The sequence below is a fragment of the Oppia nitens genome, unplaced genomic scaffold (genome assembly GCF_028296485.1).
Source record: "Oppia nitens isolate AA-2021 unplaced genomic scaffold, nextdenovo-longstitch-racon4-pilon3 scaffold4_pilon_pilon_pilon, whole genome shotgun sequence".
NCBI classification, from domain to species: Eukaryota; Metazoa; Arthropoda; class Arachnida; order Sarcoptiformes; family Oppiidae; genus Oppia; species Oppia nitens.
The window spans coordinates 6,730,411-6,757,968 of NW_026533232.1; the positions used below are offsets into that span (position 1 = coordinate 6,730,411).

The 27,558-nt window shown below is 26.1% G+C and overlaps 3 protein-coding genes across 4 annotated transcripts; all 3 read right to left on the reverse strand.

The window, feature by feature from the left end:
• Window positions 1–1,604: 1,604 nt before the first annotated feature.
• LOC128960342 (cysteine--tRNA ligase-like) lies at window positions 1,605–4,545 on the reverse strand. Its single transcript, XM_054306414.1, has 5 exons — window positions 3,700–4,545; window positions 3,423–3,628; window positions 2,812–2,917; window positions 1,778–2,355; window positions 1,605–1,634 (listed from the first exon to the last, which is right to left on the reverse strand). Exons 1-5 carry the CDS (start codon window positions 4,460–4,462, stop codon window positions 1,605–1,607), a joined length of 1,683 nt encoding a protein of 560 aa, XP_054162389.1. The 5' UTR covers window positions 4,463–4,545.
• Window positions 4,546–5,683: 1,138 nt separating this feature from the next.
• Window positions 5,684–14,469, reverse strand: LOC128960668 (intermembrane lipid transfer protein VPS13D-like). Of its 2 annotated transcripts, XM_054306821.1 has the most exons (7): window positions 14,197–14,469; window positions 14,030–14,129; window positions 13,884–13,961; window positions 13,711–13,823; window positions 7,391–13,651; window positions 7,179–7,316; window positions 5,684–7,104 (listed from the first exon to the last, which is right to left on the reverse strand). In XM_054306821.1, the coding sequence occupies exons 2-7, from the start codon at window positions 14,124–14,126 to the stop codon at window positions 5,719–5,721; spliced, it is 8,073 nt and encodes a 2,690-aa protein (XP_054162796.1). In that variant the 5' UTR covers window positions 14,127–14,129; window positions 14,197–14,469; the 3' UTR covers window positions 5,684–5,718. The 2 variants fall into 2 exon arrangements, with proteins under 2 accessions (XP_054162796.1, XP_054162795.1); XM_054306820.1 differs by having other exon boundaries at window positions 14,030–14,469.
• A 963-nt stretch (window positions 14,470–15,432) lies between these two features.
• Window positions 15,433–16,696, reverse strand: LOC128959409 (CCR4-NOT transcription complex subunit 9-like). The gene has a single exon (XM_054305353.1). It carries the CDS (start codon window positions 16,502–16,504, stop codon window positions 15,578–15,580), a length of 927 nt encoding a protein of 308 aa, XP_054161328.1. The 5' UTR covers window positions 16,505–16,696; the 3' UTR covers window positions 15,433–15,577.
• Window positions 16,697–27,558: the final 10,862 nt, after the last annotated feature.

The following is a 27,558-nucleotide window of genomic DNA, read 5'->3' on the forward strand; positions in this document are numbered from 1 at the left end:
TTTGAATAAACTTGAAATATGTTAATATCATATTAAGATAATTATCTATTTTATTAAAATATAATTTTTATTTATTATAGTACTATACTCAGAGTTAAGAAAGTTTTTAAGGCCAATAAATTAATTGTGATAACGATCTCATTTAATATATAAACGGCTAAAAATATTTCATTTAATGTATAAAATCATTTAAGTAATAAACTATTTATCTTATTATTGACATATGAATCTATAAGTAAATTTAAGGTTATTTAATTATATGGTCAAAAACAGTTTAAAATTACTGATATACAATATTGACATTATTAATATTTTATTTTAATTATTATTCAATAAATTTGTATTATAAATAAGCATTATATTATCTTTTATTATCATACATACTATATTAAAAAAAATTAATCTAAAAATCACAAATTAATCTAAAATTAACGAAAACTTTATTTTCATGATTTCACTTTAGTATAACAGAGTATTTAAATTTTTATTTTATAAATATGCATAATTTAAGTATAAACTTTAAAAATAAAAAACAAATAATTCAATGGCAATAAAGTATCTTATTGTATTACAATATTACAAATGTATCCAAAAATATATTTCATATTTTTTCAATTTTTATTTGTATTTAAATTATACTTAAAAATATAATACTTTTTATTAACATTTTTTATTTAAATGTTTTACAAATAATATTTGTTATCATAGTACTGTATGATATACTGTATTAAGTATTATACCTGTTATCAATATTTTATCTTTTATTATGTCTAATAATATAATCGTAAGAAATATAATCTAATAAACGATATCTTTAAATGCAATTCCTTTGTTGTATTGGCGATAAAAAAATTAAGTAATAATTTAAAATATAGATTAATAAAACATTAACTTGAAATTTTACAAACAAATGCATAACTAGTTTTTTATAATAATAATTAAATTTTTAAAACTTCTTTATTTGTATCTTTATTTAATTTAGTTATAACATTACAAATATTATAATTATTAGGGATTGAACAACAATCACAAAAAAAGAAAGTTCTCATTTAAATTCCTTCAATCTTTCCCAATATTAATTTATATGAAATTTTTGGAAAAATATTTATAGAAAAGGAATTTTGTTGAACCCTAATAGTTATATAGTGTTAAAAATACATTCAATGAAAAGTGACAAAAAATACGAAAAATATTTTTAGAAATAATATAAGTAAAAACAAAATATAGTAAATGTGTAATAACTTAATGAATGTTTAAATATATATTAACATATTTATAAAATTTAATGGTTTTTGTGTTCATTGAAACATTAATTTGTTATTATAGAAATTAAATATTAATTAACTATTTAAATTATAATTAAAATATTGAGACAATAATTGAGGTCATTGTTCGCATATAAATAGATTGAAATGAAGTTGTGTTGACTTACTATATCTTACTATATCTTATTAAATCAATTTTTAATTATTTTTCAATTGCTTTTGTCTTAACAATTATACTGTCATTAATCCATTAGATGTGTTGATGACTTCAAACATATTATTGTTATGTATATAATGTCAACAATTAAAATATTACAATAAAACTGAGACATTAGACTCCTATTTCAATATTGTTGAAACCGGCAAATCCTGAATAATGTAAATGATAAAAATTAAAAATAACACTTAATTTTTTTGTATAATTAAAAAATAAAATTATTTTTCATTATAATTTGATTGCCTTTTGATAATTAAAACAACAATTACTTATTAAATATATAAATGAGTCAAACCTTAAATTTAATGCCAAAGCCGTCTAACTCTAGTCTTAATGTATCACATAATGTGAGCAAATCTTTAGTATTTTGATGTAATTCATTAGAAATATTATTTACATCTGTATTATTGGTAGTTTTGTCGATATTTTTCAATGATTTCAATGCTATTTGGCGGACATCTGACCGAAATTTAGTCAAAGCATTCAATATAAGCGCTTCTCTAGCAGTTGTGTCCTCTATTGATGATATAAATGTTAATCCCATGCCGTCTAACCATTTGTCATACAAGGCTTTGACTCTTATCAGATCCAATAGCGAGTAATCGGCGGTTGAATTAAATTGTTTGGCCAGAAGTAGAACTGCTTTGAGACCCATTTCAAGATCCAAGTCGTCAGAAATTCCTCTTAATATAGATCTCTCTGTTTCGTCGATAGCCTCAGAAAATAATGCTTGTCTTTGATTTTTAATTAAATTCAATGATATGTTGTTTGAACACAATTTACAAATTTCTAAATTCAGATTTTCTTTAAAATCAAGAAGTTTTTTATCGATATTTTGCATTTCAGCGATTAAATGTTCCTCATATTGAAAATCTTTTTTAAAAAATATTATAAATAACCTATTATTTAGTATCCAATTGTTTTGTAAATTTATTTTACAGTAGTTTAAAAATAGCATCAATATATTTATTATGTAATATTATTTTAATTGAGTGAAAGAAAGAAAAAGAAAGAGATCTATAATAACAGTCAATTTAAATGATGTTAAAAAGTAATTTTTGCTAAAACTATCGCTCCATTGATTATCTAAAGTAAATTAAATTTTATAATCTCTTTTCAGTTTTTATTAAGATTGTAAAATTATATACATTAGCACATAATGTATATTATAAAACAACAATATTATTAATAATATTTTATAATAAAAAAATATATAATTATTAATATTAATAATAAATTAAAATTAATAAGTTTGTTAAATAAATCATTGAATAATTTATAATAAATATTAATTATACAAAAAATTTAATTAATTAATTAATAAAATACCTGAACGATAGTGAAGTTTAATACAAAATAACCTCAAAATATTTGGTGAATATTTTTTCAAAAAATCTTTGATTAGAATCACATTTCCTAAAGATTTACTCATTTTCTATAAATAAATAAAACAACAAATAAATGATTAATTTTTAATAATAATTTATAAATAACTTTAATAATACTTTGCCAACAGTGATATTAATCAGAAAAAAATCATTTACCGTAATATATAATAAAATGCTATCTATTGATTGATTGACATATCTATTAATTTAAATCAATCTCTTATTGTTACGAAACTTAAAGCTTCATTAAATTTGGGTTAAACCAATTTTTCAATCTATAAATAATAATAAAATAGCTCATCACTTAATAGCATTATATTATATCACAAGAAATTAATATAATATTAAATTAATACAATAATAAAGGATTCGTCGAAATCAATCAAATGATAACTTTTTTTAGTCAATGAGTCGTAAATTTTATTAAATATTAGACATTTATACCGTAAAATAAAACAAATGAAAAACATAGCATTTAGTTAATATAGTTATATCAATAATATATAAAATACATTAAAAACATGAAAACGATTTTTAAAATTTTAACAATACCTCAGACTTGAGGTTGAGATGCCCGGAGTGAAGCCATATATTGCCCCAACTATACAACGGTTTAGAGTCATCCAACTCAAGAAAAGCATGACTACAACAGGACTCGCAGTGATGGTGAGGGAACCGTAGGTCGTGTCCACCAAAATGAATATCCAGTTGAGTGCCAAATACTTTATGAACTAAAGCACTGCACTCTATGTGCCAGCCTTTGGTCAAACATATGATATATTAACAAAAATCAAATTATTTATTTATATCAATAATAATAATACAAGACCTGGTCGTCCAGGTATTGTAATGCCATCAGTGGTGACTAAACGCCAATTTGGTTCACCGTTTTTTGCTGACTTCCATAATGCAAAATCTTTGGGCGACTTTTTGCCGACAGATTTGTCCGTAATTTTCATGTCATCTCCACCTAAATAATTGTTTATATTATATGATTTGATGAAGTGTTCAAAATCAAAGTTAATATCATTGGTTTGATCGCTGATATAAGCAAATCCTTTATCTCTAATAGTGTTAATGTAATTAATAATTGTATTCATATGATCCGTAACTCTAAGGTAACAATTGGCTGGCATTACATTCAATGATTTCATATCTTCAATAAATGAATTGGTGTACTGATTGGTCACTTTGCGAAAATCACAGTTAAGGTGATTGGCTTTTGCTATAATCTTGTCGTCGATGTCCGTCATATTCATGGCTAACAATACCTCGCAGTTGTAGTATTGGCGCAAAACTCGTCGCAAAAGATCACATCTTATGTAAGTCAATGCGTGTCCCAAATGACAGTCTTCGTAAACAGTAGGACCACAACAATACATTGTCATCCATGGATCAGATAAACCATCACTTCTGGTGCTTAAGTCTAACATTTTCTTGCTTTTGCTGAAACTATTTTGTAATAAAATTTGTTTTCTTGTAACCAATTCATCGATGGTTTCGACACTCAATTGACTCAATCTTCGCATTGATTTACATTGAATAATGTTTTTACAGATAATATATCTCTTGAGGTGATGTCTTAACAACATTTCTAACAAATATCACTCGTTTTATATATTAATATAAATTTTGATAAATATTTTAAATCAATTGTAATCTCTATTATGATTCACAACTCAAATGTAAACACAAGTCATATGTTTGTCACGTGTTTGCTCTTAATGTCAATGATATGCAATAATGTCTAATAAATTGTAAATTTTAAGTTAATATTAAATAATAAAACATAACATTTAACTAACTTTTTCGGTGACATTAATGTAATTTTTAATTTTATTTGTTATAAATGATAACTTGTTATTTAAACCGGTAAATTATATATGTACTGTACTGTACTGTAGTATAAAATTGCATCATTTATAATGTATAATACAAATAAATTATTGTAATCATTAAATTTATGAAATGTATTCATAATTTATTAATATTATAAATTTTATAATATTGAATACCTGTAGACAGTACAGTATAGTTACTATACTATAGTATGTATACTTGTATAGTAATACTGTATAAATATTATTATTGTATTCATACAGTATTACACATCCGTTACAATATAAACTATTTCTTAATAATGACAAATTATTTTATAGTAAATTAAATATCTAAACAAATTTTATTTAATTTAAAACGAATTAATAAATTGTTATATTATACTATAATTTTCAAGATATTTATTATAAAAATACTGCACTATCTTACTATCAGACTCTCGACTCATGATTTTTTTTTAAATATCTAGTAAACCATATTTTAAATATAAAAATGACCAATGTTAAAGTTATAGAAAATTTTATACTGAATATATTTATAATTGGTCATTTTTTATTTACTTTTATGATTGGTCAGATAATTGAATCAGACTCATTAAAACAGGTTCAATTGACCAAGAACTAATTATAAATATATTAAGTATAAAATTGTCTATAACTTGTCTAATAAGTAAATATTTTATTATTAAAAGATATTTATTGAAATTATTATATAAATTAATAAATATAATTATTAGTATTTAATTAAATAAAACTTTTAAAACAGTTGTAAATCTATTGTCACAAAATATATGTTTCAAATATCATATTATATTAATTGAATCGATAATTATATATTTTGATCTAAAATCAAATAAATTTTCATGTGATTTCAATAAGTTAATCAATCCTTTAATATTATAATTACAGTTATATAAATATAATAAATTAAAATTAATATTAGAAATTGTTTAATAATAGTTTAATTGATGTCTTCATTGTGGTCACTGTCGTCACTGTCTTTCCCTGTCCTAAGAACTTGTAATAAAGTATTTTCTTTCTTCGTGGAAATGTTTGACTGAATTTATGTTATGACAAACATTATTAGCAATCTTTTGATTTTCACATAAAAACTTTGGACTAATATTAATAGTATTTTGTAAGTCATTAGACTTGCAATTACTTCTAATGACAACTACATAGTAATCGAGACAATTGGCTACAAATGCAGAGCCGACACTCCAAACGAGACACTTCTCAAGATTGTCAAACTCGATGGTCGTCTCTGTTTTGTAGTCTTCAATACCATTGTAAGCAATTGTTTGTATGAATATTATCTTTTCGGTGGTAATCAGTACTGAATACATATTTCGCAACTTTTCTACTGAAACAAATCGTTCCAATTCTTCTCTATTAGTGATTAGATGCCAATAATTAAAGAATTCTTGTCCTTTAGCTTGTATTGAGTCGTATTTAATTAATAAACCATTAATAGAGTTAACTCTTGGAGGACGAACTCTTTCAGTGATAAAATTATTATGGTTTGAAATTTTACGAGTAGACTCACGTACAGCACTTGCAGCTCCAGTTGCAAAATCTAACATTCCTACTGCCGGTTTGGTTATAGTGCCAACTAATCCTTTACCTAAACCAACAAATATTCCGGGAACACCTTCTTTAACTGCTCCCTCATATGTTTGAGTGATAATACTTGTAAACCCTCCAAGAATGCCAACCCCTAACCCTTTAAATCCAGTGGTCAAGTGGTTAGTGTTGTCTTGTTTGATACGTTTTCTAATAATTTGATGTCTTTGATCCATATTGACGACATCCAAACTATCCGATAATACAGAAGTGACTTTAGCTGTAGAGTCAGATATGCCATGGGCTACATTCCAGATGAGACCACCAAAATTGCCCTCATGTATCAGCTCATTAAGACCATCAGTTACATCATTGACAAAACCTAATGGATTGCCTAAAAAGTCAACCGATCCTAATATCTTTGCGGCTTGACTTTTGAGTTCAGCTCTATAGTGATTGTAAATTGAATCAATCAAAAAATTTTTGGTCATCAATGTATAGACTTTCTTGAATGGTGACAATTGAACGGTTGCGTCCTCGAAACGGATCAGTTTAATGCCTAATCTTTTCTTTAATCTTGCGTATAGTTTTGGTAAATGACTGGATGTAAATACACTGAGTTTTACTTGAGATAACTGTATTAAAAATATTGTGAAGTAATAACGTGAAGATTTAGCCAATATTGAAGAGATGGCTCGATTGGCTGCTGAGTCTTGACTATGAATTTGATCCAATTCATTGTCTATTATATCAATCCCGAGGAACTCTAATATCTTTAATAACAGAATTTCCTCCAAATTAAATATCATATCTTTGATTGATATTTGAAAACTCTAAAAGAAAATCGAGAGATTATTATCGGATAAACTAAAAATATAATGTAATCAATAAAAATTAGTTGAATTACTTTGAATACATTTGCCTCAACATTTGAAACAAATTGTTTTTGTGCCGACACTGATATGGCGGGTAATTGTACGCTATTAACGGCTGAATTCAATTGAAGTATAACTGCCTTTTCGGCTCCTTTTAACTGATTATCGATCTATTTATTAAAATAATTTTTAAATAGTAAACAATAGGATAGAAATAATTATAATAATTGTTTAGACACCAAACCTGAATGTCTTTTATCGATGTATTGAAATCGCATTCTTCAGCATTAAAATTAAAACAAATAATAGAATTACGAAAGAATATGTGAACCAATTCTTCATTCATATTATTTATAATCGAAAGACCAACTCTTTCAATGGTAAATAAAACATTTAAATCAATATTTTTGAAGAAACCTTTATATTCATTATTGATATCTTCTAGTTTTAGGGGTGGGTTTGATGTCGACACTCTGTCACGACATTTACTATCACTAATTCTCAATACACGTGTCGGTCCTTCGGCTAAGACAGCAATAGTCAAAATTCCGGATCCTTTTCTCATTTTCTTTGCACTAATAGATTGTTCGTTAGATACAAATTTCAAAGATGTTGGATCAGATTTTTTGGGTCCCAAAACAATTTGGTTTCCAATTTGCAATCCATTACTACCATTGTTTGGTTCGTTTGGCTGAACACATAGATTAGGATATTCACAACATAATCTTCCACTTTCATCAAAAGTCCAGGTCTGAGTCCACGCACGTTTGGCATCAATTTTACGGATCATTAATTGTGTATATCCTCCGGGTTGTGCACATTCAGTTGCGATGTCTAAAACTAATTCATTTCTATTTGTTTTATAAAGCGATGTCTTTTTTGGGTCATTTGGATCAATAGGTGGTGATGAACCCTCATGTATGAGTCTCTTTGATTTATCGAGTCTCCATAACTGTGATCTTTTACCCCTTTCTTTTCTTGCTAAATATACTCTATTTGTACCGTCCATCACATCAAACACTAATTGATGATTATTGTCATCTTTAGGAAAATGTGGTCCAACTGTAACCATTTCATCGTCAGATTCTTCAACATTAAATGTAGCGTTAAAAGCGAGATAAACAAAGTTCTCATAAGTCAGTTGATCTCCCGGTGCTAAACTCATCAAATCATATGTCGAAACAGAACCTCCCGGAGCTCTTACAGTGATGTGAGGCTTTAATGTTGACTCATCCCATGCATAAGGCATTTGTGAATTGGCTCTAACTTTGGTTCTCATATATGAATGTTTAGTATTGGTTTGAAAGAACTCAATCGAAACTTGAGATAAGTTCTCGACCCGAATGGGCGGCGGGAGGTTATTGGCGTCGGTCAACACTATAAAAAATGTGGCGCTTTGTGTGAGTATCTCTACTCTAATGAAATGCGACTTTCGGTTATCGTCTCGAATATTCAGATGAAACGATGTGGACGGCTCTACAACGAACCCTCCCGACCAGTGACAGTCTGGTATCGATGCTATCCTAACACATAGTAGTCGGTCTTTATCAGTTCGTGGCCAATGAAATGACACATTAGATTTCGGTAAAATACTAATAGGATTTTCACGTTCAGCTGAATCACTAATAGTCATACATTTCTGTGCAAACTCTAATCGATAAGAACTGAGATTTTCAATCTGATATCGTGGTGTTATCGTAACAATTCTGGTATCTCGATATCGATCCCTACCATTCCTAATGTCGATTCCAAATTCACAAACCTTATCGAATTTCTGTACATCATTTTGACCAACTCTTAAGCTTCTAAAACACATTCCTTTTTCTAAATAGAAAGGATTAGACCACCGAGGGTTTGTTCCTTTAGTTTTTCCTAATCTTAAAGAGCACTGTCTGACTAAATCCGGTTCTGAAAATGAGAATAAAAGCGGACAAATACTTCGCGCCACTTCGTGTTCAGCCAATTGTCCCGCAAAATCTGAGGCCCCCTCCTGTTTGATTATAATTGGAAGACCTGTCTTATTGATGATCCAAAATGGAGAGTATATGTTAACGGCTAAAGCAGTAGTCGAACCGTTCACTAATGAAACCAATGCATGCAAAACAAGAAGACGTTTTCTACTGTCAAATAAATCAATATGTGTTACATAATCTCTAACAGCTCCGGGATTTATAACAAGTGGTCTACAGTTTGGGAAGTTTTCAATCGATACTTCTATAGTAATTTGTTCCAATGGATTAACATAATGAATAGATATGTCTTCTCCTGATTTTATAGTACCGATGACAGCAGTTCCTGATATATGAAATCTCAATTCATAAGGTAAAAGATTAGTTATCTGAAGTGGTGGCACTAAAGTAATGGTATGCGCCGGTTGTGCTCTATATGATTGCAATCCAAGTCCTTGTGATGTGACATCCAATGGAAATCTGTTTCTTTCAACTAAAACACAGTATCGATAGGCAGAAGCAGTTGAATATGACGAATGTTGGTTACGGGTGACAGTTATGGGACTACAGATTTGTAATTCACTACTTATTTCATTGCATCTTCGCACGTGTTCCCAATTTAATGTTGTTTCACACATATTGACACCAACATCGCACGGACGCACTTGTATTTTATTACGCACTAAACGTAACGGCACCGGTAGTATTGCATTTGAATTTATATAAAGACTTTCATTTGTATTTTGAAATTTAAGTTCAATTGCGTTAGAAGTCTTGTTTGATATGAGAAGAGCTGATCGAATGGTTACTAATTTTCGTGACTTTGGTTCCAATTCAATAGAGAAGACAATACGGGCCGTTTGGTTGATAAATATCTCAGACATAGCTTCTCTGAAGTAAATACCAACTCTATTGATAGTAACCGGAAATACAGCTTTCCATCCATCGACAGCCACTACTATTTTATGTGCTTTTTCCATATGAGAGTCATAGTGTCGTGTTTTCAATGTTTTTGTAACCAAATCAAAGCTAAAAGGAATTGTTTGGTTCTTTTCGACTGTAATCCAATTCATCTGAGTTTGAGTTTCATTCAATAGATCTGACATTTTTTGATCACATAAGACATTGGATTGATGTGAATCTTGAATAGCATAAAACCTGAGTCGACAACCCGTCTCATTCTTTATGGCGTAAGGAATGAATGGTGTTCTGTGACGGAATGCCCTCTTAGTTGGCGACAAATTCATAAAGTCCTGTATGTCTTGAATCCAAGAATGACTAACATTTTTGATGAGTCCAATGAAATGTGATGTCATATTAATACTTAACATCTCTTTAAGTTCAAAATGAAATGATATTTTCTTTTTATGTGAATCTAATGTCTTAATATGAAAAGGTCTGTCAATCACATTCCAGCTAAGCTGGAGCTTACAGTCTTCAATAAACGGTTCCCAACCTGAAAGAGCGCTATTAAAATAATCACAAGAAAATGCCATTTGAGAAAAGCCTTCCAACAGCGGCTCACTATTGTGTTGCATAAGACGAAAATCTTTGATATTAAGCTCAAGAAGAGGCACATCTGTTTCATTGCAGTCATCAATTAGACAAAGAGTTCCGTTCTGTATCCGGATCTCAATTACAGAAAAATTTGAATAAAATGGTTGATTTTGAAGACGAAGATTACGTTCAATACTTGAGTTGTTTGAGTTATCAATAAATTTATCTGATTTGCATTTAGCATTTCGTGTTAACCATATGGCAGACTCACTAATATCTCCGAAACATATTTCAAGTGCTTTAACACAATCCTCGTAAGCAAATCCCAATGACTCCAACTGTTTAATACTTGATGGCAATGCATTGCTTTCTGTAACTAATTTGTGTTTATCATTATGATATTCAGTGCTATTTTTTGATGGATTATATGAAAGTGAACTAATTATTTGCCAATATATAAGTAAATCATTATACGAAACGCGAAGATTGATGTTTGGGATCTCAAAAGTTAGAACTAATTCTTTAACACTTTGATAACTAATTTGACGATTTGTAACCATTTGATGTCTAGTAGTTGATAGGGAAGTGACAGCAAATTTGGTGGCATTCATGTCGGACACCGCCATAACAGCATTCAGACCACTCTCTTCGGAACATTTTTCAAACTTTGGTGTTATGTTCTTATTTTCAACACTTATTTCAATGACGGTCTCTTGTAATATAGAAATACCGTTTGGTTTACAAGAATACAGTTCTTCAACACTTAAACTCATCAAATGATTCCCTTTCTTAATATTCTTCGAACAGTCTAATGAGTAAAGACTTAAATCACGTATTTCAGCGGAAACGATATGATTCTTATTATTCCTATTTTTAAAATTACGATAATCAGGACATATATGGTTCTTAAGTGATATGTGTCCTAAATGGCCGACCATTACTTCATAACTTGAAGAAGAAATTGGAAGAATAATAACTGGTGTTTGCAAATAAACATTTAGTCTAAAATCTTCAATAAAACCGGTCGTAGTTCTCCTCAAATTAGGTGACTTAGACTTTGTTTTAGCTACCATTCCTAAGGCCACTTCAGTTGCGGCAGCTTTGACTTTATCAGAAAAAGTTGTCATATATTTCTTAATATTTTGTGAACAGAGAGTTAATTCATATATCAATTGACTTGAATGGACATAACAGAGAGATGCCATTTCAATGTTTATTTTAAGAATATTTTCATTGAGAAGACGTCTAAATGAAAAGTTAAAAGCCTTTTCATTATCTGTGTTATCCTTTAAAGACATTTTGAATGTTTTGGGCTCTAATTCGACATCACTGGGTGTAACCTCTTTACCCAAATTGATTACTCTTTTATGTTTATTACTGGTCTGATCAGTGACTAAATCAATGACTTGTAATCCATTAAGATGTCCGTCGACTCCAATTTCATTTGACGCCACTTTAATTGTAATGAGACAACCGTTAAGAGAAGCTGTGGCTAATTTTGAGGCATCGTTTTCAGCAATTATTGCACTTTTTGTTCTCAAAATAACTAAATTTAAATAATGACATTCAAAAAGTAAATTTAATTGAATGTTGGATTCATTTGATAGCGGATCAGATGCTTGAGTCCGAAATGTAATGTCAGTACAAGTATTGAATTCATAATCACAAAGACTTTTGTTGCATATCTCGACTCCAATCTTAACATTTGAAAACTCAAATTCCATCAAATTATTCATCAATTTTTCGGAAGTAAAGGTAGGAGAAGAAGGATTTTCAGAGAAAGTCATTAAAGCAAAGGATGCGTTAGTTATAGTAAAGTTTAATTGACCGAAAACGGCATCTCTGGTCACAAATATGTCATTTAAATTATACAAATTAGACATAGATTTACGTCTTTCACTATTCGTTTCGCAAAAACTATTAGCAGTAATTGTCTCTTCATTTTGTTGTTCAGAACTTATATTGTTTTCGGTGTTTGTCTTATCATTGGTATTATAGTTATACCAACCGGAGAACCAATAATTTAATGATAAATAGTTTCCACTCGGGGTTTGAATTTCAATATTTTGTTGACTTTTATCACAATTTGAAAACACTATTTCACGTAAACAACAGATCTCTTCATATGACAACTCATATTCTATCCGTTCCTTAATTAGTCTCATTTCACGGGTAAGTGTCTCGGGATGTAACAAATGGTTATAATACACATCACAATATTTGACACAATCTCGAGCACGTCCTAAGACAAACTGCCAGTTTCGACGTCGTTTCCTCTCTCGATATGCAGACATAATGCAGTCGACTGCAAATTTCCACCAGTCCTTACTGTTACCATTTACTGCAACTTTAGGTTTCCATTTACGGTATTTCCAAGCAGTGTTAGCTCTACTGAAAGCACTACTCCACTCAATTATATGTTTGTATTGAATAGCAGTTAAGAGAACCGGCACCTGATCTAGTTGTAGATCAATCACAGTTCTCGGCACTAAACGTGATGTCAGCGGCTTTTCTGAACAATTTCTTTTAAGATATGCTTTTCCACATACAGGTGCCAATATATATTCGTGATCTGTTGGCGTACCATCAATATCACAGCCACGATCCAAATGGTTTCTCATTTGTTTAACCATTTCTGGTAAATCTAAATGACTAAATAGTTGTGTATTGGTGTCCCAATAGGCACTAAAACCGTCCATTTCTAACAATTTTCTCAAATATTCCGAGTTATCTCTGGTTACATACTTTGGTATCCAATTTTCATCAGTTGAATGAACCGAAAGACTTTTTATGATAATTCCGGCGGCAAATGGAATGCCAGGTATTGTCGAACAGTCCTCATATCGGATATGAACTGATCTGATCTTCAACTGTACATTCTCTACAATATTACTTATAAAATTGGAGCCATAGTTACGCCATGATATGTATGAAGAGGCGTAGTATGACTGAGACTCCTCTTTAGTTGACTCGTGAATGGCTTTCCATCGGGACTCTGTTGCGTCCAATTGATTAATCTTAATATTTTGTTCACTCTTTGTCTCTTCTTCTTCATTATACTAATAACATAATTAAAAATTTAATTTAATCCAATGATTTATATATAATGAAAACATACATTAAAATCAGTTATGGGTCGACCAATGAGGAAGAGTTCATCTATTGATATAACCCACGGCTCACTTTTAAGACGATATACAGGAATCTTAAGACTTATTTTGCCGATATATCCTAAATATCATAAAAAAAATTAAAATTATATTTTATTCGTGACATCTATTTGTAACAAACCATTGATTATCTCAAGAGGAAGACCCAGATGTTTGAATGCATCCTTTCTTAACGGTAGTCCTTCTAACTCGACTTCACCTAAATATGCAAATTGTGGTCATTAATAGTGAACAATATCTTGTAATTTATGATAATTTAATGCAAACCATTGTGAAGAGCAATTGACAGCTGATCTGTATTGACATTATCGAAGTATTCGCCAATATATGAGTTGAGAACCCACGCAACCAATGACGACAACATTATCTTCAGTGCATATCATTCACAACATTACTAGTCATCGATGGTTCAAATAATATCTGTTTGTCGTTACTTATCGTAAATAATGATTTCACTGTTGATGTGATTTAATATCATCGATGTGTTGACAACTGTCCATCACTGGTAACTCTGATGTCTCTGTCAATCAAAATTGTTGTCAATTGTGTTCAACTCATCCAACGATTGTCTTCACTGATGCTAAACATGTCATATGAAAGATCACTTAACAAACGTGTCGTTAGAGTCAACACTTACTCCACTGTATGTTATGTATGACTGACTGACAAATTGTATGGCAATTACTGTTGTTGTGATGCAATGCAAACTCATATAATGTATGAGTCATATATAGAGAAACCAAAAATACAAATTACATATTAAATAGTTTATCAAAAACAGATCAACAAATAAACCAAATATTTTATTTAAATATTTTATTAATTTTCAATATTAACACAATTTCACATGTTTATTTTAGTTTATTTTATTTTTATGTTACTCATAAATATAAAAAGCAATGTTAAATGTGATTAGTTTTAATGTTAATTTGTAAATAACCAATCAATTAGATTGATTACAGTATCTATTTTTTGAATTTTTCATTATTAATATAATCAATTATTTCAATGTTTATTGTTTGACATAAAAATGTAATTAAAACTTGTGTATCATATAATTTATAATATACATTGAATATATTTTTTAAAAATAGACATGCAATATTTTTTTTAATTTTAATTTCTTATCATTCTTTCTAAGTGATGAGTAAATCTATGAAATTTTGTTATAATTGTTTTTTAGATTTTAATTAAATATTAGTTTCAATATATTATTTAATTGGTATTAAATATATATACAGTTTTAGTCGATTACTTATTCTGTTACTATAAATGTCTATTTTTTTAAGTCTTTATTAATATATTAGAGGTTAGAGTGAGTGTGAAATGCAGTGTTGAAAGCACTCAAATGTACGCTAATATGTATTGTATTAACTGTTTTGATAATTACATTGATTTTATAAAAAATAACTTCAATTACGGTTTACAAATCATATCAATTGATATTTTTATGTAAGCATACATCAAATCCAATCAATTAAATACATTTTATTTACTGATAAAACAATCATTTAAAACATTTATTATTATTTTAAATTATCTATAATTAGATACAATTTTTAAATGCAAATACAGTTTTGGTTTTTCAATTAAATATTTATGTTTACATTAGAAGATTAATACAATTAAAAGCACATTTCGAAGAAAAATTCTAAAAATATTTTTGACATGAGATAGCGTTTAGATTTTTTTCGGTCAAAAAAGATATACAAATATGTATAACAAAATATACAATATATAGTGAAAAGTACTGTTTAAGTAATCTTATAATTTAAATAAAATATTTGAATTTAATTAAGCAAATCATTGTAGTCTTCATTGTGGTTGAGGGGTTAGACCTCCAGGAGTTGGTTCCAAGTTTTTAAGCAGTTGTGTCAGCCAATTACGTGTGGACTTATCATCTTTAAGACAACTGGCGAATGTATTATCTTTAAGTTGGTCGGGAAGACACTGTCGAAGAGCTTCTCTGGCGCGCGGATTGTCCGACAAACGCAAATAACATCGAATGACATGTTTTAAGAGTCGAGCGGACTGTTCCTTAGCCAAAGACAATACCATTTTACCCAAAATCATAGCCACGTGTGAAAAGCGGTCATATGTCTGACATATATATGATAAACCAGTTTCATCTAATAAGATCTTCTGAAGTATAAAAGTGGCCACAGTTTTGGATAATTCAGAACCGCTTTCCATAATTCGGAGACAAAGCGGTATGATTTCAGTGGTGAGCAAAAAATTAATCACTTGCTGTTCATCAGTCTTGACGAGAGCGCCGATCACTCCAAGACTGGTTAACCGTAAGTACTCGAAAGGTCTGGTCTTTGAAGTAGAAGTCGTGTGAAGGAATGGGTATAAAAATAGCGGTATATTAGCGGCTAAAAAGGCGGTTCGGGTTTCTTGATGTGAGGCCACGCACTGCAGTAATGCCAATGCATTGCAGACCCGATTGGACTGATGAGCGGTCAATGTCGGCGGGTTTATCGTGGGATACACTGTAATAATCTCTTGAAGGAGAGCAGCAATGGCTCCAAATGAATGCCATAACATTGTGGCCAAATCGGGAACTACTTCTCGTTTTTTGCTTAACTCCAAGAGTGCATTCTCTCGGCTCTCGGCGTTAGACAACTCACTAATCCATTGATATATCTTCTCGTGATCTACGGGTTGAGCGCTCGCAACGGTTACCACACCTGATGTCGAGTTTCCGCCGATTGACACCAAACCTGCTGTCGATGACATCATTTAATACATATATTTAATACATGTCTTCAGTTAACAACCAAATCAAACACTAAACTATTGATTGAATTACACAAACAATTAAATTAATTATTGATTTAATCATTCAATTCAATTGAATTCAATTGTTTGATAAACGCTTTCTATACTCAATCACTATATGAACACATATGTAGTGCAATCTATTGGACACTCATTTACTAAATATATATTAACTGTAAATAATATTTGTATTAATATTACTTGAATACAGGTATAACTGCAACTAATACAGTAGTGTATTAATATTGACACTTCTCATATTAATTAATTTTTTTAATAATTAATACTTTAACACTATAATTATTATTAATTATTATAATTAATAATTATTGTAAAAGTTATGACATTTTTAGTTTTCTAACATTTTTAGCTTAATTATATTTTTACAAATAACTTATAAAATATATATCATATTTACTAAAAGTATTTTGTAATTCTAATAAAGTTTAATATCATATAATAATTTTATGATACAGTATTCAATAATAAAATACAATAGTATAATACATATAATATGTACCTGTTTTATAATAATTGTTATTTGTTTTCATTGCATAATTATTCAAATAACATACAATTTTTACATTAATATTAATGAAATACAAATTATTATTTATGAAATAGGGCTTTAATAAAACTATTTCATTGAAATACTACATGTATTATATTTATAAATAGAAATGATAAAATCTGATTTGATATAATCATTTCACTATATATTTATAAAAATTAATCAATATTTATAATTAAATAATCACTTAATTTAAAATATATTACCAAGGTAACTTAGCTAAGTGTATTTATAAAGTATAAGTATAAGTATAAGTATAAGTAATGTTAGTAAGTAACATTATGAAATTATTTACTATTGTTGTATTAATGAATATTTTTTAAAGTTATCAACATAAATTTATTTACATATGAAATAATTAGATATAAATTTAATAACTTAACATATTATTACATTATATCTTCATTGTTTATATTACTATCAACTTAATATAATTAAAATAAGTTTTTAAAAAGAGTATATACAATATATATATAATTCAATTATAGAAAATAATGAAAAGTCAAATTCAACTATTTATTGAAATATTTACTCATATGTTGTGTTATATTACAGGCCTCAGGTAATTAATTAGCTAATTAGTAATTAATTTTCAATAATATAAAATTAAAAAAATTAATAAGTTTTATTAAGTTAAATTACAAAAATCATCAATATGTTATGTTAAAATTGAAATAAATAATATAGATATAATTTAAAGTGTTTATTTATATTTTATTTATAAAAAACGTCCACAATATATTTTATTACGAAATTCTTTATTTAATACATATGAAATATTTTTCTCAATAAGTTTACATTTATATTCAAAAATACGTCTATTAAATATTATCCAATGCCAATTAGAAATTCTTGCTTGTTTTGAAGCATATGTCCAAACATACATTGTTTTGATTTTTACATCATCATTAAATTGAACAGATTTCATTTTTTAATTTTATTAAATATTTTTATAATTATTTTATCATTTAAAAATCTGTTACGTAAGAAAAAGTTTAATATATTTTTAATACTATAATTTCTTGCTCGAAGTAATAAATAAAAAAGTGAATAATAGCCACATGTAGTAGAAAAAATATGTTGCAAAGGTATATGATTAAATATAAATTTGTTACCATTTAATTTTATAAAAGAATAAATTTCTTTATGATAAGGTTTTTTACCAAATGAATCAAAATATTCAATAGGCCCGGTGATTGGAACATAAATAGCTAACCAATGTTCACCAGGTTGTGTTGATTTGTGTGTATTAACAATAAAAGCACAAGGTTTATTAGTTTTCAAATGAGCTATTTTATCTAAAGCTAAAACTCCACAAAATTGATTTTTTGTAAGTTTATCTTTATTAATAAAACTTAATAAATCAAATGTGTTCATGTTTAATAATCAGTAGTTATATTTCTATTTTCATCAATTTCAATAGTATTATCAAAAACAGCATAACAAATTAATTTAATAGCATTAGCTAAATTTTCTGAAAATTTTAAATGCACATTAATATATCCACTTTTAGGTAAATTAATGTATTTATCTGTAAAGCTAAAATCATTATTTAAATTAAATGCATATAAACATAAACCATTTTTATAATTTTTGACATCAATTGGTGATGGATTATTAACAAAGTTATAACCCAAATTTAACAATAAATCATGATATTCTCTAGAAAATAAATCAGTTGTATAATTTGGTTGATATGGTATTTTTGGTACCATTTCTCCATTAACATTCAAAACTAAATGATTCAAATTAAAATTTTGAAATCTTAAAGGATCTCTGTAACTATTTCCTCTATAAGCAGCATCATCAACCATTCCTAATATAATTTTACTAGGCAATTGCCCGAGAAATAAATTATCTATATTGAAAGATGATTGTCCTTGTGTCAAATTAATTACTTTAATATTAGGTCGTTTTACTGGATATAGTGCATTAGATATTCTTAATGCTTGTGCGTGTGCATTAAGTAAACTTGGTGTTACTTTTACTTTCCTAGCAAAAATACTCATATCGGTAATTTTTAATAATGGATATTGATCTGCTGTCATTGCTGCTTGTTCTGAAACTGTTGGCCATCTTTCATTTGCTTTAGTAAACTCTAATTTAATAGGTACACCACTAATAAGTAATTTATTTGATGAAAAGATTGGCCCATGTAATTTTCCATAAAATTGCATTGATTTACTAGAATTACATAACGTTACTAAATGTTCATTTGGATTTTCGTAGTTATAAGCTGGTGTCCAAAATGTTGTAACAAATCCTGACGGTGTTACACTTCCATTTGAATAATTTGATTGTTTAGTAACGGCTTCAATAAATGACATATAATTATAATTTTGGGCTGCCTGACTAACTAATGTAGAGCCTAAGTAAATTGCTAGTTGATCAAATGATGTATTTAAAATATAATTTGTTGGGGCAAAATTATTAATTGCCGCTGCAAAGTTTGTCCCATCTCTATTTGTTAGTTTACATGTTAACATTAAATAAATATTTTGCATATCAATATATTCGTCAGCTGATGCCTGAATTTCAAAATCAATTGTATTTGATTCAAGAACATTTGATTTTGGTCTGTATTCAAGTAATTGTTGACTTTCAATAGCTCCTTGAAATTTAACTTTTTCAAACAAATTTAATTCTTCTTTCAAAATTTCTGTTGCCATTTTTAATTAAAAATATTTAGTTTCCGCGTTTTTTTTCTTTTAATAATTCTTTTTTTCTTTAACTTTTTTGATGGTCGTTTTTTTATTAATTTATTTGAAGAATTTTTTGTTTTAATTAAGCGTGTTTTATTAATTAATTTTTTTGTTTTAACACTTTTTGATTTTTGAGGTAAGAAATCAATATTTGATGGCTCTATTTGATTAATACCTTGAATTGGTATACCTGCGCCTTTTTGATTACTTTTTGCTTGAGCACAATAATAAGAACTATAATCCATTATTTTAAACATGTAAACATATTGATAACTTTTACAGAACTAAATTATAAATTATAATGTGGTCTTATAATTATAGTAGCAAAAATTTTTCCTCTACGAAAAGTTAATACATTATTTTCTTCATCAGTAATTATCAAATTAATTGAGTTAAATTGATTATATTTTAAAGGAATAAAATTTTTAATATTAAAATCATATTTAATAACTTCTTCTTTTTCGGTACAGTTTGTTGGAATTATTCTTAAAATATTAGTTTTTTTATTTTGATAATTTGAATCTATAATTAAATTACAATAAACTATAAAATAATTTATATTTCTTGTAATACTTAAAGGGCGAATATCACTTATTATTTCATTTCTTTCACTAAGTGTTGTTTTCAATATTCCAGGTTCGTAATCTCTTATATGTCTTTTTTGAGATTCGAAATTTTCATATAAATTAAAATTATCAAATAATTCATCACCTTCTCCAAGATAATAATTTTTAAAACCTAACAATTTTTTTAACTTTTCATTGAAATCAATGTAAAAAACACCTCTTAATAAAAAATATTTTACTTTTTTCTGATTATCTTTTAAGGGAAATTTATTTATTGGCTTTCCCATTTCATGGTAATCATTATCTGATATTATAATATCATCATTTAAATTAAACCATTCTTTTGTTGGTATATAAAAATTACCATTTTTAATTTTATATAAATTTTTGTCTTTATTAAAATCAAATTCTATGTTATTGATTGACCATTGAATTTTTTTAAATGAGACTGTTGGTAAATTAGATGTTTTTGATGAAGGCATGATATAAACAGTTGGATATTTACTTTGAATATAATATTCGATTTTTGAATTAATTTTATTAATGGTATCTTTTAAATTATCTTTCCAATGAATTTCTTTATTATGTATTATTTGATATTCTTCAGTAATAGTTTCACCAAGGGAATAAGTTGGATCAAATTCAACAAGAAACTAAGTTATATTGTTTAATTTATCTTGGTCATTTGCATCAAAGTCATTTTTTATATCTCCATAAAAACTTTCAGGTACCCATTTGAAATGTAATATTAATTTTAAATTTTCCAAAGGCTTTTTTAATTCAAGTTTTTTTGGTATAATTAGCTCAGTTAAAGCACATTCTTGAGGTTGTTTAAATGAAATTTGAGGATCATACTCTACTTCAATAATACTTTCATTATTATCATTAGTTAAATAAAAATATTTGTCATCATTTTCAAAATTATTCATTTTTATTAAATTTTTAGCAATTCATTAGCATAATATGAACCTCTAATAATAAAATTATTTTTATCTTTTATTTTATATTTATAATAAGGAGAAGTAAATAATATTTTATGAATTATAAAAACTTCATCACTATAATTAGGTATATGTCCTTTTTGAAATATATTTCTTAATAATTGTATTCTTACACTATCACCAATTTTAAATTTTTGTTTTTCTTGTGATTTATAAATTTTAAATAAATTTCTGTAAACATATTTTTCATTCTTTTTTGTAACATCAATTGGTTTATATTTTGTTCTACTATGTATTGTATTATTATAATTATTTATTACATTGTCAAAAACGCTAATAAATTTATTTGTTTTATATTTATACATATATTTAAATAATTTAGATTTTAATGTTTGTATTAAACGTTCAACAACTCTTGCTTTAGCAGTATCTTTTAAAACTAAATGTTTTATTTTTCGCCATTTTAAATATTTTTTAAAATCTTTATTAGTAAATTCACGACCAGCATCTGTTGATAAAATTGTAGGTTTTCTTTTACTTGACTTAAAAATTTTTAAAAAAGCTGCTTTTACATTTTTAGCTGATTTATTTTTTAATAATTCTGCCCATGCAAATTTAGATAAATTATCAATAATAATTAATATGTATTTATAATTTTTGTTTTCTTTAAATTGCTTAATTTCCATAAGATCGGCTTGCCAATTATGATCAATATATTTTGATACGATAGAATTTCTATTAAAATTAATTTTAACTTTATGATGAACAGAATAAACTTTTTGTTTTAATAACCAATTTTTTATATTAGACATTGTAATAAATGGTAGTTCTTTTTTTACTGATTTATATAAATTATTTATTCCACTATAACTTGAGGATAATTTAACATTATAATAGTGTTTTGATATTATTTTATTAATATTTTTCCCAATTAACATCTTTTAAATTTATTTTTTTAATATTACGTAAATTGTATTTTTTATTAGTTTTCAAAAGTTTTAATTTATCAGTAGAAGTTATTTTAGGACTAATTTTTAATTTATCAGTAGAAGTTATTTTTGGACTTATTTTTACTTTTATATTTGATTGTATTTTATCTGAATTATATTTCTGTCGCTTACGTTCAGAGGGAGTAGAAATTAATTCTCTTTTATTCCGTCTAAATGGATTTTTTACCAAAACAGGATTAAAATCATCTATAATTTTCGATTTTGGTATTTTTTTAGGTATTTTACTACGTATTTTTTTAGGTTTTTTTAGAAAATTTAAAACATTATCTGGGTCAACATTAGCTGGTAAATTTTCTATTGCATTAGTTACATTAATATAATTTTTTTCTTCTATGTTTTGAAATTTTCTTTTAAAAATTAGAAATCTTCTTAAAGCTTCGGCGTATAACTTAGCTTTATCACGTTCATTATAGTTACTATTAAGAATTATATAAATTTCTTTATCCAAATTGTTTATTTGTAATAAATTAGGGTCGGTTTGAATTTTTTGAATATTCAAAAATTCATTAGTTTTATTATCATTTGATAAATCTGAACTTACAAGTTTCATTTTTTTAAAACTCATTTTGACTTTAATTTGTTATATAATTTTTTACCAGCATATTGCATTAAATGAGATATTGCTTGCTGAATTAAAATTTTTAAAATGATATTTCCACCACTTTGATTTAATATTTTTTTTCGTCTAAATACTGTTGATTTTTTTGATAACTTTATTAAATAATTTTTATAAATTTTTAGTTTTTTGAAATCACAAGTTTTTAAAGGAATATTTCCATTTAGACAATTTTTTGCTATCTCTGAAATAGCATTTATTACACATTTATTTGCTTTATTTATTAAATATTTTTTATTTTTTAACGATTTTGCTAAACTTATTTTTTTTAAGTATGGCAAACACTTTAAAACATTATTAAGTTTATTATTTTTTAATGTATACAATTTTTTCATTATCATCAGGAAATATATTAGTTCTAACTCTCATATTATTAGAAGTATTTTGATCAAAATCTAAAAATAAATAACTAAATGGTTTACTTTTAGTTGCATCTATATAAGACTCATAAATAAATTTAGGATTTAAACTATCAATTTGATTACTCAATATTTTTACTTGAAGGCTTTCTCGAGGGTTAGACATTAATATAATATATGTTGAATTAGTGGAAATATCACGCATATATTTATTTTTTGGAAATAAATTTTGAATTAATAAAATAACAGTAATATTTTTGTGATGTGATGTTTTAGTAAATAAATCACTTATTAATAAATCATTTCCAATTAAATTCATACTGTCATCTATTATTAATAAATTATTTTCATGTTTAGAGAAACTATCAAGTACATTATTATCAATGCTATCAATTTTTTGAATAGTTATTCCATGGACTTTATCTACATTAGGATAACCCTGACCTGAACTATAAATTATTTTATCAAAATAAAATCCAAATAAATCATACATGTTTTCTAGTAATTTAACAACAAATGTCGTTTTTCCAGATCCAGAAGGTCCATAAATTAAAAATCTCCTTGGATGTTTAAAAGATAAATCATAATCATTCATTTTATAATGATGTAATAACCTTGTAAATTTATATATAAATTAAAATTTTGAAAAATTAAAATTTAGTTATTACAATGGCATTTATTTCTCCAAATTTTGAAAATATAAAAATTATAATCTGTTCAAACGGTTTTAAAGTTGATTGTGAATTTATATTACGTGAAATTGGATATTGTTTTAAAAATATATGTGGTTCAATTCCGTTTAATTGTCGAATTAACAAAAATAAAATTGATGTAACTAATCAATTTTTAATCGATTATTTAGAAAATGAAAAACATGGAATAAAATTTAATAAAAAGTTTGAACACGGTTTATCTACAAGTGAATTTATTTCTGTATTAAAAACATTATATCACACAAATTCTGATAATAATGCCAAATATATTGGTATTTGTAAAAACGATGATGGCATTAAAGGTTTGCTATATAAAGCAGGATTTGGTCAATTAATTGTCGAACTAGAAAATCTTGATATATTTAAATTGTGTGAAAATAAAATTCCATCAGATGCTGAATTAATGATAATTCAATCAAAAGATTTAAATATAAATCCCTGTGCTATACATGACAGACTACTGTCTACCTATAAACCATTGTGTGCTAAAAATAAAGCTGAGTATCTTTATACATATTGTAAATCATTAAATGATCAACTTAAAAACCAAATCGACTCATCAGTAACTATACAATAAGATGTTATTTGTAAATATGAAGTCAGTGAGAGAAGATCAACCAAGTCTTAACAAATTATATAAATCTGAGTGCACACGTCAAACAGTGTACACTATATTATCTGAAGAATTTGATTATGTATTTGATATTATATTAAAAGACGCAGAAAATATTAAATCTATGTTAGGATCTCAAGCAATTCGCAGTAAAGCAGATATCAAAGAAATGTTTATACAATATGGATATTCATTAGAAAATCTTACCGATTTAAAAAATATACTTAACACTTTAAAACATTGGAAAAGTGAAGATGTTTGTGATCACTCAGAGAACAAGGAAATAACCAAAAATAATGAATTTGGTATAAACGATTTATTTCGTAAGTAAAATTGTGACAAATTAATTATTTTTTACTAATTGGCACAATTTTATTTACAGAAAATACACAAACGGATTAAATAAATTTTTTATTATAAAAATATATAAAAGTATAAAATGTTTACAAATAAAAATAAATGTATAAAATTATAGCAATAAAAATAAATGTATAAAATTATATCAATAAAAATAAATGTATTAAAAAAATAGATTAATATAAAATAAATGTTAAAACATAAAATAATATATTTATATTAAACTTATTTCCCTTCACCTTTATTTATAAAAATATTTTATAGACAAAAGATTTATATAAAAATAACAAATATAATAAGAAAATAATTTTATTTATATATTAGATGATCCGAAACCTTTATTGCCTCTTTTTGTGTCAAATATTGGCCCAACAAATGCAGTTAAATCTTTGTTTTCTATTATAGCAATTTGTGCTATTTTGTCTCCACAAACGTAACCAAAATTATTTATACTGTTATTTATGAGTAATACTAATATTTCACCAGTATAATCAGCATCAATAACGCCGGCGCTTACATCAATACCATTAATCGCTAAAGAACTTCTTGAAAATATTTTTCCAAAGCAATTTTGAGGAATTTGCATTTTAACGCCAGTTTTAATTAATTTTCTTTCACCTGGTGCCAAAGTACCGATTTCATTACAAAATAAATCAAAACATCCACTGTCTGAGCTAGCCTTAATTGGTAATTTAGCGCCCTCTTCCAAATTAACACGTAGTTGTTTTTCTAATTTGTATTTAAAATTTGTAATTTTAATTATAAATATTATTATGTTAATTTACCTTTAGGTGCTATACAATATGGTGTATATTTAAATATATTATTAATTCCTCTTTCTTCACCATTTTTCAAAGAAGAAATTAAACAATATCCAATTTTATTATTTTCTAATAATATTTTCCTTTCTATTAAAGATTTATTAGAAACTCCTAGTCTTATATATCTTGTATCAGAATCTACCCAAAAAAATTTACAAAATAATTTTATGCTATCAAAATCTAAATTTGGCATTAATTCTCCAAATGTATATGCAGGATAATTACGATCATTTTTAATATTTATAACAAGTCTGTGATAAGGCTCAATAATATAAGTTTCAAGTGGTAATATATTTAATATTCCAAAACAAACAAGTTTTAGCATTTCAAATGATTTTATTGTAACATTAGGAATGTTACATTTTTTATTAGTTTGAATAACTGTAGATCTTAATTGCTTATTGAAAGTTGTGTTATATGTCGTTGAATTGTTGCAATCAACACGAATAAAACCATTTATCTCTTTGTTAACAGTTGGAGATTCAACAGCTAAAGTTGCAGTATTATCAATTTTATTATTTTTATTTTCTTCAATTTTATTATCTTCAATTTTATTATCTTCAATTTTATTATCTTCAATTTTATTATTATCTCCAATTATATTATTATTAAGAGTTTTATTATTTTCATCAGTTGTAGTTACTTCAAAATCATTAACATTATTTTTTTCTGTTTCAATTATTTTTGATGTTTCTATAAAAAAATAAATATATAACTTATAGTTTATAATACCCAAACGGAAAGGTACTGATTCCATCATTTAATAAATATGATTTGTCATCAAATGGATGCATTACAAATTTATTTAATTTTAAGGTTTTCAATAAATGATTGAATTCTATTCATTTTTGTATTATAATACATTTCATTAAATAAAACGTTATGATAAGTATCATGTGATAAATTATTATTTATAATAGATTTATTTATTCCTTTAGCAACTTTTTTATTAAGTTTATCATTATATTTTATTGAATAGAGTTTACTTTTTAATCCAATAAATTCATTTACTATCATTTCGCCATATTCTGATTTTAAATAACCAATTAATTTTTTATTTTTTTCATTATATAAAAAATGATTTTTAGAAAAATTAGAAAAATCCATTATAGGAGAAAAATCATTTTGTAAATCATGGTATATGTCATTAGTTTTAATTTCATAGACCAACGAATCCGTATCAGTATATAATAATTGTATATTATCTTTATAATGAGCTTTAAATAAGTTATAATGTAATGAATACATATAAGCTTTAGATAATTCTAAAACTGTAAAACCAATACTAATTGGTTTATCTAAATTAATATTTATTTTTTTCATTTTTATTAAAGATGCTTTAGATGATAAAATATGAAAAGTTTCATAATTAATTTTTTGAATACATTTTTCAGCTTGTTTATAATTCAATGCTAATTTAATATCCATATGTTTTCGTTTATCTTCAATGCTTTTACCAAAAACTGAATAATTCATTAACTTATATAAATCTCTTTCAAAATCATTATTTGCATTTTTTCTCAAATTAGTATTTAACAAAATATATGATTTTAAAAAATTATCTTGTATAAATTCGATACCTCTATGAATTTTAGAAATTTTTAATCCTAATTTTAAGTATAGTTTTAAGTTTTTAAAATGTAAAATATAATTTTTTTTATCATATAAAGTTAACATTAATTTATCTGTAGCAGAACGTTTATATCCATATTTTTTTAATTTTTCTAACATTTTTAATTGATAACT